At 48.0% G+C, this 15,412-nt stretch overlaps 1 protein-coding gene across 8 annotated transcripts in view; it reads left to right on the top strand.

Annotated features, from left to right (window-relative positions):
- Positions 1 to 1,158: 1,158 nt before the first annotated feature.
- The window catches only part of LOC307216961 (maestro heat-like repeat-containing protein family member 7), a 28,739-nt gene continuing 14,485 nt past the window's right edge, over positions 1,159 to 15,412 (top strand). For 2 of the 8 annotated variants that reach the window (XM_079977859.1, XM_079977856.1), the window contains exons 1-12: positions 1,160 to 1,450; positions 2,816 to 2,910; positions 4,274 to 4,383; positions 5,054 to 5,179; positions 6,973 to 7,077; positions 8,976 to 9,108; positions 10,827 to 10,936; positions 12,088 to 12,237; positions 12,316 to 12,470; positions 13,854 to 13,995; positions 14,427 to 14,623; positions 15,180 to 15,317. In XM_079977859.1, the coding sequence (XP_079833985.1) occupies positions 2,841 to 2,910; positions 4,274 to 4,383; positions 5,054 to 5,179; positions 6,973 to 7,077; positions 8,976 to 9,108; positions 10,827 to 10,936; positions 12,088 to 12,237; positions 12,316 to 12,470; positions 13,854 to 13,995; positions 14,427 to 14,623; positions 15,180 to 15,317 (1,436 nt within the window). In that variant the 5' untranslated portion in view covers positions 1,160 to 1,450; positions 2,816 to 2,840. Of the gene's footprint in view, positions 1,451 to 2,812; positions 2,911 to 4,270; positions 4,384 to 5,048; positions 5,180 to 6,020; positions 6,269 to 6,972; positions 7,078 to 8,975; positions 9,109 to 10,826; positions 10,937 to 12,087; positions 12,238 to 12,315; positions 12,471 to 13,853; positions 13,996 to 14,426; positions 14,624 to 15,179; positions 15,318 to 15,412 lie in introns of those variants that run through there. The other 6 variants (XM_079977860.1, XM_079977858.1, XM_079977857.1 and 3 more) reach the window with 6 other exon arrangements.

Raw genomic sequence — 15,412 nt, 5'->3', positions numbered from 1 at the left:
GCTCTGGGTGTCTGCTTGCACTTTGCATTACTCAAATGCCGTGCTCTTCAACTGTCCCTCTCCCAACCTGGCACACTCCAGAACCTTCAACCCCACCCAGCAGGGCCAGTTATCATGGGTGGCAGGAGTTGCAGTCCAAATGATACGGAGGGCACCAGGTTGGCCAAGCCTGCTCTGTTTGTATGTGCTGGAGCGTTTGCATGTCAGCAGCAGCTGCTGCAAAGTCAAGAGGTGAACATGACACTGATGTGCAAATATCCCACACATCTGGATCGTTGGAGGCACTCCACAGTGCTCCCAGTCAAGACAAGGTGACCCATTGCATGAGAAACAAGTTTGGAAAGGTCCCTTGGATCCCCTTCTAACCTGATGAGGTGGTGAAAGCAGCAGGAAAACAAGAAGGATTGCCGTTGCAGTTTCTTGTACTTGGTGCGCCCGGGGCACTCAGCAATTTTCTGAAGTGACATAAATTCTGCTCTTAAACCATCAGGTTTTTTAAAATAGAAATAATAATTAAACATTTACATTATTATTATTATTATTATTATTATTATTATTATTTAAAATTTATTACACATCCCTAACCTGCAGGTCCCAGAACAGGTTACAACAATTTAAGATTCACAGTCCAAAACGGTTAAAGCAGATTACAATCACAGGAATAGGGTATGCCCAGAAAACACACACAAATCTCAGGTGTCAAAGGTCAGGGTAAAGATTTGTCCAAAAATCAGGGGAACGGACACCCAGAACATTTTATACAGAACACGCAGGAGTTCCTGTATCCTAGCCTAACATAACTAGGGACCTCCTCCAGGCTGTCACCATTTAGCAAGAGGAATTCAATGACATGCCGGCAAATTTAGGTTTGCCCAATTGAAGGTGGATTAAAGCACTTTGGCTCCCTCGCAGTGCAGACCCACATGCTCTGGCTCTCTCTCTTTTTAATGACTTTTTGCGGTAAGGAAAGTGACAGCAAGATGCACTCGTACAAATAGGGTTCCATTAAAATTGGGGTGTTGTTTTATATAACCGTTTTATATCTGCACCAGTAACTTTTCATAATTTGAACCTCCATGAAGCTCTCCAGAGGCAAGATCAGCTTAGGAGGGGAACGTCCGTTGGAGCAGAGCGTTTGATTGTCATGTGTCATTGGTTGCCCGGTTGCCCGGCCATTTCCCTGGCCATTATGACATCAATAACTGCCATGGGCACTTGATCTCAACCGCCACCTTGCCTGGTTCAGTTGCTGGCAGTCCTTGGCTCAAGCCAGTAGTGTCCAGAGCACATCTTCAGTTGCGTTGACCACCAACCCTTTCTAAACTCTTTTTCCTTTTATCTGTTGGCGTACTATGGATTTGAAACAGTGAGACTTTTAAGGGTGAAAAACACCTCTCTAGCCACTGTCCCAGGTTGGCAGCGAAATCATTCCCTCATATTTGCTCAGCAGGTAGGATGCAATCATTTCCCCCCTCCTTTTGTTTTCCATTCTTTTTAAAAGATGGAAGATTGTGGGTAAAACTCTGACTGGGTTGGGGTGGCCTCTTGCAAAATGATTCATTATTTACACAGCTCCGTTAGTGTTCGCTGTGTGTTGCATAGTATCATATTGTTATACTGCACCCCAATTTCTGAGAGATATTTCAGGGTTTCCAATGTGCATTTAAGGTAGGTTTCCTTCAAATGACATCATTGGAGGTTTGTGTCTTTTTTTGATATATGGTATTATTTGCCCAGATCTACAGGCTGAGCATAACTTAACTCCAAGAGATGTCCCAAAGTTTACATATTTCAATAATTTCTATATCATTTCATAATTCCCTCTAAGCAGTTTACAGATTAAACAGAACATTACGAAATACAACATTACAAAAGAAGATCAAATATAGAATACAATAAATATCCTAGTCTAAATAAGTATAATGAACAGGAAGACAATATATTTGTGTAAACATAACTTGGGGAGACGAGATGGTTGGACAGTGTTCTCGAAGCTACCAACATGAGTCTGACCAAACTGCAGGAGGCAGTGGAAGACAGGAGTGCCTGGCGTGCTCTGGTCCAGGGAGTCAGTCTCTCTTGATCGCTGATTTTGTGTGTCCAAAATCTGTCACTCTTTCATCCTCTCTCACACGGACATTATAATGATAAAAAAGGTAGGAATGCATCTTCAATCATTGTCTCCTATGGCAACAAATCACCTACACGACCACCTTCATTCAATGAAATTGAATTTTGGAAGAGTTGGGACAGATTAAAGGAGATACTATCTTTACACGGCACACAGTTCAACTACGAAAGTTGCTACTGCAGTTTCTTTCCCCACTTAGGGCCACATTCCCTTCTAGACAACTTTCTAGGGACCACTTATGAGCTGTATTTGTTGCAGGATTTCAACAGGATGCTCTATTGGGAATCTCAGGTGAGATCCACACACAATGGAAGTTGCTCCCAGTACCAGTCACCACACAGAAACGGCTTAAGGTCTGAATAATTTACTGTTGCAGAAGATAAGGCTCACTAAAACAGTTCTGGACATAGATAGACGCAGCTTGTAGGCTATTGCAGATACAGATATGTACAGATATGTACAAGTGCAAAGTATCTCTGTTGCTCCAAATAAACTCCACCAATTCAAGATGTAACGCTGGACAAGTAACACCAACAGACTGATGTCTCACATACTAACTGCAAGCTAACAGATAGATAACTGAGCCGACACGCATTAATCACAGATACAGTTGTGGCACTGGGTGAATGCCCAGTGCCTGGGCTTGCTAGCATACATGAGCCAATATCAACATTCCCCCAGCAGCGCTTCCTGCTAAACGAATCGGAGAATGTTTTGGACACAGTCGTTGCAAGACCTTAGCAGCTGGGAAGGCTCAGTGTCGGCGCCTAAAAATGCAGGTAAGCTTCTCTCGCTGATGACGCAGTCATAGGGTGGTTCCAGAGGTGGTGATCTTCCTTCACAGCTGGAGGCAGCAATGCTTCTGAATACCAGTTGCTGGAAGCTGCAAGAGAGGAGAGGGCGCTTGCGTTCAATTCCTGCTTGAGGGTTTCCTGTTGGTACATCATGTCCTCATTCTTCAGAAAAGGAAGCATGTTTATGAAAATGCTCTTGAGTCTGCTGCCTGGAGAATAAAGGTATAGGGTAAAGGGACCCCTGACCATTAGGTCCAGTCTTGGCTGACTGGGGTTGCGGCGCTCATCTCCCTTTATTGGCCGAGGGAGCCGGCGTACAGCTTCCGGGTCATGTGGCCAGCATGACTAAGCCGCTACTGGCAAACCAGAGCAGCGCACAGAAATGCCGTTTACGTTCCCGCTGGTGTGGTACCTATTTATCTACTTGCACTTTGACGTGCTTTCGAACTGCTAGGTTGGCAGGAGCAGGAACCAAGCAACGGGAGCTCACCCCGTCATGGGGATTCGAACCGCCAACCTTCTGATCGGCAAGCCCTAGGCTCTGTGGTTTAACCCATAGCGCCACCTGTGTTTAACCTGGTTTAACCTGGAGAATAGGTTTGTCTTAATTGCCAGCACAAATCACAGCTTTGCACATGGAGGCTTCCACTACGTTGGGGTGCAGAACCTCCAGCCTGCCAGAGGTCCATTTTGTCTCATCGGGCCATTTTCCCCAGACCAGTACACCTGCCCTTCAGCTGACAAGACTGGTGGCAGCACAGGTGGGAGGATAAGGTTTAGTTCTGTCTCTGGACAGCTCAGCTGCTTAGAGCGTGGTGCTGATGATACCAAGGTCTCAGGTTCAATCCCCATATGTGGCAGCTGCATATTCCTTTAGAACAGGGGTAGGCAACCTAAGGCCTGGGGGCCAGATGCGGCCCAATCGCCTTCTCAATCTGGCCCACGGACGGTCCGGGAATCAGCGTGTTTTTATATGAGTAGAATGCATGCTTTTATTTAAAATGCGTCTCTGGGTTACCGGTATTTGTGGGGCATAGGAATTCGTTCATATTTTTTTTTCAAAATATAGTCCAGCCCCCCACATTGTTCGAGGGTGGACCAACCCACAGCTGAAAAAGGTTGCTGACCCCTGCTTTAGACGTTTGCTGAAAACTTGTCTGTTGTTTAATTGTGTTTCATTGCTTTTAGATGAGTTTAGCAGTTTTTAAATATTTTAAATTTGTTTTCTTTTGTTTATATTTTTTTTAATAATGAAGGGGTTGTTTTTTTTGTTTTTCCTCCTTTGGGCTCCTCTGGGAGGAAAGGAGCAGTATTTACAGTACTTATTAAATTAATAAATCTGCTTCAGATTCACCAAGCTCAGACTCCTCCCAGACAACATTTAGTTCTGCAGCTTCTGAGGGAGACATGAGGGCTGTCATGCACTTCATGCACCAGTTTCTCCACAAAAGTCACCAGGTATCTGCACCCCAACCCTGCCCTCGCTTTCCCTGCTACAACATGAGTTCCTTAAAAATGGAGGGGGTGCGGGCTTCTTCCTCCAGTCACATAATTCGGGAATACTTTGAATTGGGCTCGAACCCAGCAAAGTAGGCACGGCACTGGAGTAAACATTCCCGGCGGCGTAGCGTGGGTTGTCAGCACCCGGGGCAAGGCAAGTAATTTGCGCCTTTAACCCCTAACCTGCCGCCGCTGCCAGCTTCTTCATGCTGCTGCCTGGGCTGGTCGGGTGTGGTTCTCTCCCGCGCTCAGCGCTGCGCTGGGCGGCCGCTGCACTGTCCCTCCCCCAGATAGTCCCTCCCTTGCTCTCTCTCCGCTCCGCACCGCAACGCACGCCTGGCACCCTCCCCCTCCACAGTGGGTGGCGACCCGGCAGCTCGGATCGGATTCGCACAGCCAGCACTGCAGTGAGTGAGAGAGAGTGAGCCAGGTAGGGGCAGAGAGCTGCGAGTGCGCCCCCCCCAAAAAATGTTGCGCCCAGTGCGGCTGGCCCCCCCTGCACCCCCCACGCTATGCCACTGTTTCCGGGGGCAGCCCCGCAGAGAGCATGTTGCGGTAGTCAAGATGGCTTGCCGCTTTTGCTAATCCTTCTTGAACTCATCTTCCTGTCCTTGGTTGGGGAGGCTAGGAATTACCTGAGAAAGTCAAGTTCCTGGAATGCATAGACCTCATCAGCGCAAACCTCGACAGCAGTAAGGTGGGCTACATTGGGCAACGTCACTACAACCCGACCCTGATACGAGAAACTCTCATGGTGAGTAAGCCAACCCATGTACATGTGAGTGCGAACGATGAAAATAGCCCTAAAAAACTTGAGAGCAGTACATGTGAAAAGGATCTAGGAGTCTTGGTTGACCACAAACTTGACATGAGCCAACAGTGTGACGCGGCAGCTAAAAAAGCCAATGCAATTCTGGGCTGCATCAATAGGAGTATAGCATCTAGATCAAGGGAAGTAATAGTGCCACTGTATTCTGCTCTGGTCAGACCTCACCTGGAGTACTGTGTCCAGTTCTGGGCACCACAGTTCAAGAAGGACACTGACAAACTGGAACGTGTCCAGAGGAGGGCAACCAAAATGGTCAAAGGCCTGGAAACGATGCCTTATGAGGAACGGCTAAGGGAGCTGGGCATGTTTAGCCTGGAGAAGAGGAGGTTAAGGGGTGATATGATAGCCATGTTCAAATATATAAAAGGATGTCACATAGAGGAGGGAGAAAGGTTGTTTTCTGCTGCTCTATAGAAGCGGACACAGAGCAATGGCTCCAAACTACAAGAAAGAAGATTCCACCTAAACATTAGGAAGAACTTCCTGACATTAAGAGCTGTTCGACAGTGGAATTTGCTGCCAAGGAGTGTGGTGGAGTCTCCTTCTTTGGAGGTCTTTAAGCAGAGGCTTGACAACCATATGTCAGGAGTGCTCTGATGGTGTTTCCTGCTTGGCAGGGGGTTGGACTCGATGGCCCTTGTGGTCTCTTCCAACTCTATGATTCTATGATTCTAACTCCTCCTAACGGAGCCCAAGGAAAGATGAAAGATGTATAGTGGGAAAGATGGGCAACAGACACAGCTCTTTTAAGCAACAGCTCTTTAGTACAGCACTTAGCACTAAGTCTCTCTGAACAGTGAAGCTGGCTGCCTTATATAATGCTCAATAACCTGTAACAGTAACAAATTCCAACTAGCTACCCAATCGGTGAAAGCAACTCTCAATCCTTCATTTGCATACTGGTGGACCAGAGTGAGAACTGCAGCCAGTCTGAATACATAACAAGAAGCCCACAGCTTTATCGTTTGCCCGTTCTGACCCTGCCTTGGGCTCTTTAAGAATGACTTTGCCTTGGTAATTGTGTCTCTGTTTGGCTGTGGGAAGACCATCGTAGGAAAACCTCAAAAAGGATATCATTGAGATAGGGCAGAAATGGCCTAGACTGGATGGAGCCGCTCCCTTAGGAGGAAAGGTTACATCACTGGGGGCTCCTTAAACATAAGCTGCTAGCTTAGTCGGTAGTACATGAGACACTTAATCTCAAGGTTGCGGGTTCGAGCCCCACGTTGGGCAAAAGATTCCTGCAATGCAGGGGGTGGGACTGGATGACCCTTGTGGTCCCCTCCGACTCTACAGTTCTTTGATAGTATAAGTATAGGGGGAACATGTGCAGCCAAAACAGCACCACCCATTCATAAAAAGAGATGTGTAGCCAAAACAGCACCACCACTCATAAAGAGAGATGTGTAGCCAAAACAGCACCACCCATTCATAAAGAGAGATGGAAAAGCAGAAACCAAAAAACAGAACTCCCTGAGGGGGAGAAACTCCCGAAAACAGCCCAGAAAGGACTGGGCATGCTCGGGGGCTTTGTAATGCTTGCAGACCTTGTGGAGAGAAATTTGGAAGCAGGTTGGAGGGGGAATAGAACAAAATGCCCTAGAGCACTTCACGCTGCAACTCTGGGTTGCAGCTCCCACTTGTGCTCTACAAGAATGCGTCTCATGAAACCTCCATGGATTCTGCTGCAGTACGACATCCTTATTTTGCCGTTCCAGTTCCTTCTTCCTGAAACGGGATCCCCGTTCGTCGAGGAGCGGATCATGGCCTTGTCCAGAATCACCAAGCTGGTCTGCTGCATCACATCCCATTGCACACCCAAAGTGAGGCTCAGTCGCCCATTCCCAGGGCTGGTTTGGTTTAGCAAACTTCGTGGAAGTAGTTCAGAAAACCTCCAAACTACACCTGAAAGTAGTTCCCATAACTGCTGAACAATTCACCTGCAGTTTTTAGGGTTGCCATATTCTGAAGAGCAAAAAAGAGAGGACCCATTTTCAGATTTTTACTTTTAGCTATGGATCGCTATGGCGAATCATGAAAAAGAGGACAGGTCCTGAAAAAAAAAGGACATATGGCAACCCTAAAAACTGCACATATTGAATTTATGTGAATTAAGTTCCTTTTGGAGGAAGACTTTGAATGATTCCTGGTTTGAAGCTCATTCTCTTGCATTTGTTTCTTACTCTTCAGACTGGTGCTTTCATCTGCTGGGGGGGAAATACTGTAAATGGAGCAATTCACTCTCTGCACGTGTTTTAAGATACTTTCTTGCTGTTCTTAGGTACAATTCTATGCTTCTATGATTTTACACTCCAGCCCAGCAACTTTTAACCTTCTGCATGGTTGGGGTTATTTGAACTTGAACTGTTTGTTGAATCATAGAATCACAGAATCGGAGAGTTTGACATGAACTGAATTTGCTCACTTTGTTAAGGGACGGGCATGTCAAAATTGGATTAGAACTAGTTCCCTTTCAGAATGAGCTTTCCCAGCTCAGCTGACACCAGTCATCAGGGGTAAAATGCCCGTCATGATGACTGTCAATCCCGGGGGGTTGGGGGGGGAGGAATTTATATATGTGTAAGGAGTGAGGACTTGTTTAGTGCAAAGATTGCCTGCGGCACTGAGCTGTACCCCCATTAGGACATGCTGTATTTTTTAACTTTCAAATTCCCCAAATGAGGGGTGCTAAAAAATTGTAACACGACTTGGGAAGTCAAAAGATATTTTGGTTAAGTTAATATAATTTAGTTTTGCTCGGTGAGTAAAATTGCATAGAAATCATTAGAAATGATTGCCAAGTTCTTGCAGTTATACTATATATTAATATTGCATTATTATTATTTTTATTAAGCAATGCCTGGCATTTCCAGAAGGTAAAATTAAAATTCTTTGGTTTTCCGAAAGCCGTTTATGTTCTTCATCCTCAAACGTACTCGCCAAGCTAAATGTTGTCCAGTCACAAAAATAATAGATTTGAATTCTTCATACCCAACCCAAAACCATTTTTTAAAAAGATCCCTCACAGAAGGAATCTGCAAAACATAAGTTTCACCCCTGTAAAATAACACCGTCTAGTAGCCCATGTCAGTGTGCCACCTTCACAGGAAAGAGTAAAGGGGTGCATTTAGCAGCAGGGTCCAAATCCATAGGGAGGTTGAATAAGGCCTGATTCTCTTTGCACCCCACTGCAGCCATGGTGGGTGGCACGACACAAAATGGCTGCTGTGGGGTGCATGGATGGCACAAAATGGCTGCCACGGAGTATGTGGTTGACACAAAATGGCTGCTGTGAGGTGTGACACAAAATGGCTGCAATGGTTGCTGTGGTGTGCAAGGGCTGGCACAAAATTACTGGTGTGGTGTGCGTGGGACAGCACAAAATGGCTGCCGTGGGGTGGGTGGCATGACACAAAATGGTTGCCATGGAATGCATGGCACAACACAAAATGGCTGTTGTGGGGTGTATGGCATGGCACAAAATGGCTGCCATGGAGTATGTGGCATGACACAAAATGGCTGCTGTGAGGTGTGAGGTGTGACACAAAATGGCTGCAATGGTTGCTGTGGTGTGCAAGGGCTGGCACAAAATTACTGCTGTGGTGTGCGTGGGACAGCACAAAATGGCTGCTGTGGGGTGGGTGGCATGACACAAAATGGCTGCCACCCTTGAGGAGGAGGAGGAGAAAATGAGGTACAGTAGAATGATTCTCTCCTGCAGGGAATGAAGGACTTCAAGATGGGGAAGCTGGCAGGGCACCTGGCACTTTGCAGCAAGGACTCCAGCGAGAGCGTGTGCCACTGGGCGGCCGACGCACTCCACTGCCTGTACACCCTGATCCTTCACCAGAAGAGTAAGAGCAAGGACCCACTGGATTTCCCCAAGACCGTTCATGGCGGGGAAAGGGAAATAAATGGGTTGGCATGTTGGCAATAGCTGAGAAGCTGGATGTCCCGCCAGAGGAGATAAAGCAAAAAAGGTTCTTCGCTTAGAGCAGTCTTTCTCAACTTGTGGGCCCCCAGATGTTGTTGAACTACGACTCCCATCACCCCTAGCTAGCAAGGCCAGAGCTCAGGGATGATGTGAGTTGTAGTCCAACAACATCTGGGGACCCACAGGTTGAGAACCGCTGGCTTAGAGCGTCTTCAGATTGACAAGGGTGGCTTCGCCTTCTGAGCCTGCCTGGTGGAGGCTTGTTTCATGGCTGCTCCTGCTATTCTCCCAGGCTGTCTGTCAGCCCAACCCTGCCTTTCTGAGGGCCAGGTGGAGAGCCCTGGAGGGCCACCTTCAGGGTCCGGTCTGAGCTTCCCTGCTGGCCGGCCTGAAGGATCTTGGGCGGCCTCTTTTCGCTCCTCCATCCCCTCCCCGCACCCTGCTTAGGGGTGCCCATGGCCCTTGAGCATAGCTGTCAAGTGTCCCTTATTTGAAGGGACAGTCCCTTATCCCAGCGCCGTGTCCCACTGCTGTCCCTTATTGATGGATGTCCCTTAAATGATGTCCCTTAAATTTCAAAGGAAGCAGCTCCTCTCCCTCCCTCCCTGCCGGCCAGGGAGGAGGGAGGCTCCAACTGTGTTGCTTGGCTGCGTTGCTCACCCAATAAGAAGTCTAAGAATGACTGGGGGGTGGAGCTTGCATGCCTTGTGTGTGGCTAGTTAATGCAAGCTGAGGGGTTTTTTGAATGCTGGGTGCCATTTTGTTGCACGTGCTGCTGCAAACTTTGCAGTGCAAAGCCAGGCCGGGGAGCCATCTTAAGTTGAGGCTGCATAGGCCTTGTGGTGCATGTGATTCAGATTCTATTCAGTTGAACCTCTGGTTACAAAGTTGGTTGGAGAGTGTTCTCGAAGCTACCCAGCATGAGTTTGACCAGACTGCAGGAGGACAGGAAGACTGGAGTGCCTGGAACAGGTGAGGCCGCAGGTCCCTTATTTTGGCTGCTGGCCCCTTATTTTCAAGGCTGCTGGTCCCTTATTTTCAAATCTGTAAGTTGACAGCTATGCCCTTGAGCTGACTCCCAACTCCTCCAGCTCCACTTTCCGTTGGGGTGACCCACTGGGGAAATCCGTGTCGCGTGGTCCTTCAAAACCTCCACTGTCCCACTGTCCCACCACTAATACATTTCATGGTGAGTATTGGCACCTATGTGGGGGGGGGTGCAGCACTGTATATCTATATATCTATATGTATCTATATCTCTCTCTATAGGTATACCGTATATATCTGAGTTTCTTTGCATCTATCTACAGCTATAGCTATACAGTGGTACCTCTGGATGTGAACGGGATCCGTTCCGGAGCCCCATTCGCATCCTGAGTAGAACGTAATACGCGACTGTGCGTCTGCGCTTGCGCGGGTCGCATTTCGTCACTTCCGCGCATGTGCGTGGCGTCATTTTGAGCGTCTGCGCATGCGTGAGCAGCGAAACCCGGAAGTAACGCGTTCCGTTACTTCTGGGTCGCCGCGGAGCGTAACTTGAAAACACTCAACCTGAAACATATTTAGCCCGAGGTATGACTGTATCTATATCTATCTTTCTATCTATCTAATCTCTGGTTTCTTTGTACATTTCTTGAGGCCTGATGAAGCCTGAGAACGACACAGAATTTATGGAGCTTATGCAGGACTGGAAAGAGGAAAAGATCTTCTGGCTGGCCTGGTTCTCTGACATCAGCACCACCACCATGGTAAACCTTTCTCACCAGCTCCAACGTGTGTCTTCTTCACACCTGGCAATTTTGGGCGTGGACCTGTTTTACAGGTGCAACTGAAACGAATGTAACCAACACAGGAGTTTGGAAACCCATCCAGTTAATCTAGATTAATAAAATTATGTTTTGTTTTGTTTTTAAAAAGGAAGCACATCCAGTTGCGCACAGGCACAGGCAGAGAGGCAGGACGGGCTGTGTCTTGGTGTTTACCGTGCAGCCAAGGGCACACCTGGGTTTTGAGCTAGTGATCGTATAACTGAGCCCAGGACTGTGTTTGACTGCCAGTGGCTCTTCAAAGGTTCTTCTCTGCCCCACTGCTGTATCTGAGATCGTTTCAATGAGAGAGTTTAAAAAAAGAATGAATGAATATGAAAAATGCCCAGCACTCAGAAAACAGTGATGGTGGGGGCAGCAGGGATAATAAAAAAAAAGTAGAGGGAGAGGGGATGCAATGGAGTATCCAAGAAATGGCTTGGCTGTCTGGCTGTCAGGTAAAAATCCTGAATAGGACCATTTAATGCAGATTTTTAATTCCTAGTCCCAGTCCCCGCTCAGAGGGCTCATCCACACATCCATTTGCCCCACAACTTTCCCCCAAGTAAAATCAATTTTTACTGCAAAGGTCAATTGGTTGGCCTCCATTTTTAGCACTGGTTAGAAGTGTGGATGAGCCCTAACACTGCACTGTTGTCTTTCCTATGCATAAGGAGAGCACTGCAACCTTTTCTGCAGCATCAGAATCATAGAACTGGAAGGGACCACAAGGATCCTCTTGTCCAGGGTTTCCCAAACGTGGGTCTCCAGCTCTTTTTGGAGTACAACTCCCATGATCCTTGAGCACTGGTCCTGCAAGATAAGGAAGATGGAAGCTGTAGTCCAACAAGAGCTGGAGACCCAAGTTTGGGAAACCCCGTTCTAATCCAATCCCCTACAATGCAAGAAGTTTTGGCCCAAAGTGAGACTCGAATCCATGACCATGGGATTAAGAGCCTCATGCTCTACCGACTGATCTTAAGGAGGGTCTCATAGCAAGTCGGCTGATCCCAATATATGATCCCAACCATGGTGGATCCCAGCTCTTTGGTGTAACCGTCAGCAGGCTTTCAAGGGACCCCCTCCGTTTTCAGAAATTCAAAAAATGCCTGCATGCCGACGAGCAGATGGACTTCCTCCTAGCAGCCATCAAGGGCATGAGGGACGACAACCTTTACAACACGAAGGCTGCCATCCTGATGCTGAAAGCCATGCTGAGGGACCCCCAGCCCGTTTTCATAAAGGTACGCTGCCTTGGAGCCTCCTGTTCCCCCTTCTCCTCTCTCCCCAGTCACCTCTTCCCACCTCTCTTCCCCCCGCAGGTGCCCAAAACCACCAGGTTCATGTATTTCAGTCTGGAGCACATTGGAGACCCTCAGGCCCGCCTGGAAGTCTTCAGGTTCCTCTTGCTTCTGGGGAAGAGCCGCCCTCAGGATGTAGTGAAGACTCTCCTGGCCTGCTCTGTCCAGTGTGACAGGTGAGAGGGATGGACAGGGGGATAAAAATTTTTGATTTAAAATCCTTTTCGTACTGGCTAAATCAGTGGTTCTCAAACTTTTTTCTCTGGGCCACACTTTCAGAATACAGTGGTACCTCGGGTTACATACACTTCAGGTTACATACGCTTCAGGTTACAGACTCCGCTAACCCAGAAATATTACCTCGGGTTAAGAACTTTGCTTCAGGATGAGAACAGAAATTGTGCTCCAGCGGCGCGGCGGCAGCAGGAGGCCCCATTAGCTAAAGTGGTGCTTCAGGTTAAGAACAGTTTCAGGTTAAAAACGGACCTCTGGAACGAATTAAGTACTTAACCTGAGGTACCACTGTACAAATTTGCCTACGCCACACCGAATTTTTGTCAATAAAAATATATTGGGAAACAAAAAGTAATAACTCCTAGCAGTGCTTGATTTATAACACAGAACACAACTACTTTGTAATATGATCATGGGATGTCCAGAAAGTATCAAACAATACAGCTATGTAAGAAGGTGAATCATTTCCAAAATGTAATTATAAACGAGCATGAAACTTAAGTATGTGTACAAACTCAGTGAGAGGTTGCTTTTCCCAGGTAATCTCACTTATACCAGGGTGGAATCTAGACACGCATTAAAAAACACTCTGAAAATGCTTTTTTTAAAAAGCGTTTTGAAAAATATATTGAATTTGCCATAAGCTCATCACTGCCATCTAGTGTCATGATTCAGGTAGGTATTCGTGTTGGTCTGACGCAGTAGAAATATATTTTAAAAATTAAAAAAAAAAAATGTCCAGTGGCACCTTAGAGACCAACTAAATTTGTTCTTGGTATGAGCTTTCGTGTGCATGCATCGTATCTGAAGAAGTGTGCATGCACACGAAAGCTCATACCAAGAACAAACTTAGTAGGTCTCTAAGGTGCTACTTGACTTTTTAATATTTTTTATATATAGTTCTATGTATGATGTACTCAAAACGTTATGTTTGCAGCTGTATAGCTGAGTCCTGGGTCTAATTTGAGACAAGCAAACACTCATCTCATCAACGCAGAGACGCCTTTCTCTTTTCCGCTCTCTCATATTCGTCAGAGCTGAACATCCCTGCTCACAACAATAGGTCGTGGAGAACAGTAGAACAGCCAATGCTCTTTTCCTTTTTAAAAAATTGAAAGCACATTTATTCACAAGTTACGCTCCATCTTTCTCCAATCCCACAGAACGATTCCTCCAGTCCTAAGTCCCATATCACTGCCTAGCCAGTGCTCTTGAAGAGAGGGGCACCACACACATACTGGTCTAAATCGCCTTTCTCTCGTTTCGCCGTAATCTGAACGCATTTTGTGCGCCAACCGAAGCCCCTGCTTCTCCCCCCCTCGCAGCACCGCCTCCGCCATGTGGAGCAGCTTAACCTGCTTCTCTGACACTGCGCAGAAGGCCCTGGGCGTGCTGCAGTCCATCCTGCAAGAGCAGCCGATCTACTGGGATGGCCACAGGGTTAAGGCCTCCTTGCGACCCTTGGCTGTAAGTGCTGGCAGGACTCTGGCCCCCAAGAAAGCACCCAAAGAGCAAAGCGGCCCTGTGCGTGACATCGCCATTGCCCATCCCCGGGGCCAGCCTGCCCACGAGGCAGAGGGAAGCGACCTGCCTCGGGCAGCAGATTTCCATGGGGCAGTGCCACTGCAGGCACAGCACCCATCCCTGCCACGGCTGGGTCACGCAGTGGCAGCAGGTTCCAGCTTCCTCTCCCAAAGCCGCCACACGACCCCGGTAAGGGAGGCAAGGGGGGGGGCGGCACCCTTGCCTCAGGCGGCAAAATGAAACAGAGCCCAGAGATGCCCCTTCGGCGTCCGGGTGACCATTTGAGGCACCTAAGGACGTGGCCGGGAAGGGAAGTGGGCGGGAAATTCCTCTCCTTGCTCAGGTACGATCAGGCGCCTTGACCGACCTCCCAGGCCAACGCAGCGTTTTATGAGATCTTGAGGCGCCCGTCCCCAGCCTGCCGGGAGGTGCTGAGAGAGATGTTCACCACGCTGTCGATAGCAGTCCTCTGCCAGATCTCCTTCGCCGTGTACTTTACACCAGAGGAGACGGATGTCTACACGACCGCCTGCATCCGCCAGGAGATCCCCACCACTCCTGCTCCTTTCAGGTGCGCTTCTTTTGGTTCATCCGATTTTCCCTGTTTGTCACAGGCAGGGTTGACTGATACTGCTGTAGCCAGGGCGGCCGGACGCGTGCACGCAGCTCCCTGCCGAGCCGGACTTCGCTCCTCGTCCGGCCCAAGGTTGTTTTTTGGGAAATTGTCTTTTTAATTTGTGACATGACACACAGAGACAGCCTCCAATTGAAGAATGGCAGCTTCTGCATTGTCACGCCAGGCTGTGCTTTCGCAAGTTTCTGGTCCTCAAGGCTGCATGCAGAAAAAAGCCTGAAAATGCATGGGTGTTTTCTTCGAAATGCTTAGCAGAGTGTGGTTCACATGTGAGTGACGGTAGCCAGGATTGCTGTGATCAAGGGAACAACTTCAGCACAAGTTGGTCTCCGCACCCCAACCCCTGTGAGAGCCAGCTATCTTTTACCAGCATAAACTATGAGGCACAATGGCCTACCCAAATCACTGAGGTAATGCATCCCACCTCTTTGAGGAACTGCTGTAAACCCAGCACAAGAAATCCATTCTAATACGGATTTGGCTCTGTGTGCAGGTCTGCTTTGAAAGCTTTCAAAGGCCTCATCAGGCGAGCAGGAGTTGAGGACCTCGTCCTCATCATGAACAAGAGGAGAGGTTCAGAACTCCTGTTGCATCGCAGGACCCACCTGAAAGGTCTCGCTCTCTTTGCCAGGTAAGCACATCGCTGTTAAAAGGAGCAGCGAGATCTGAAGAGTTTCCAGAAATCTTTGGGGAAGATCCCTAAGGCGTGGAACTTCATATCAGCCC

The sequence above is a fragment of the Podarcis cretensis genome, assembly GCF_951804945.1.
Source record: "Podarcis cretensis genome assembly, chromosome: 5".
NCBI classification, from domain to species: Eukaryota; Metazoa; Chordata; class Lepidosauria; order Squamata; family Lacertidae; genus Podarcis; species Podarcis cretensis.
This window is presented reverse-complemented; position numbering and strand designations above follow the sequence as displayed.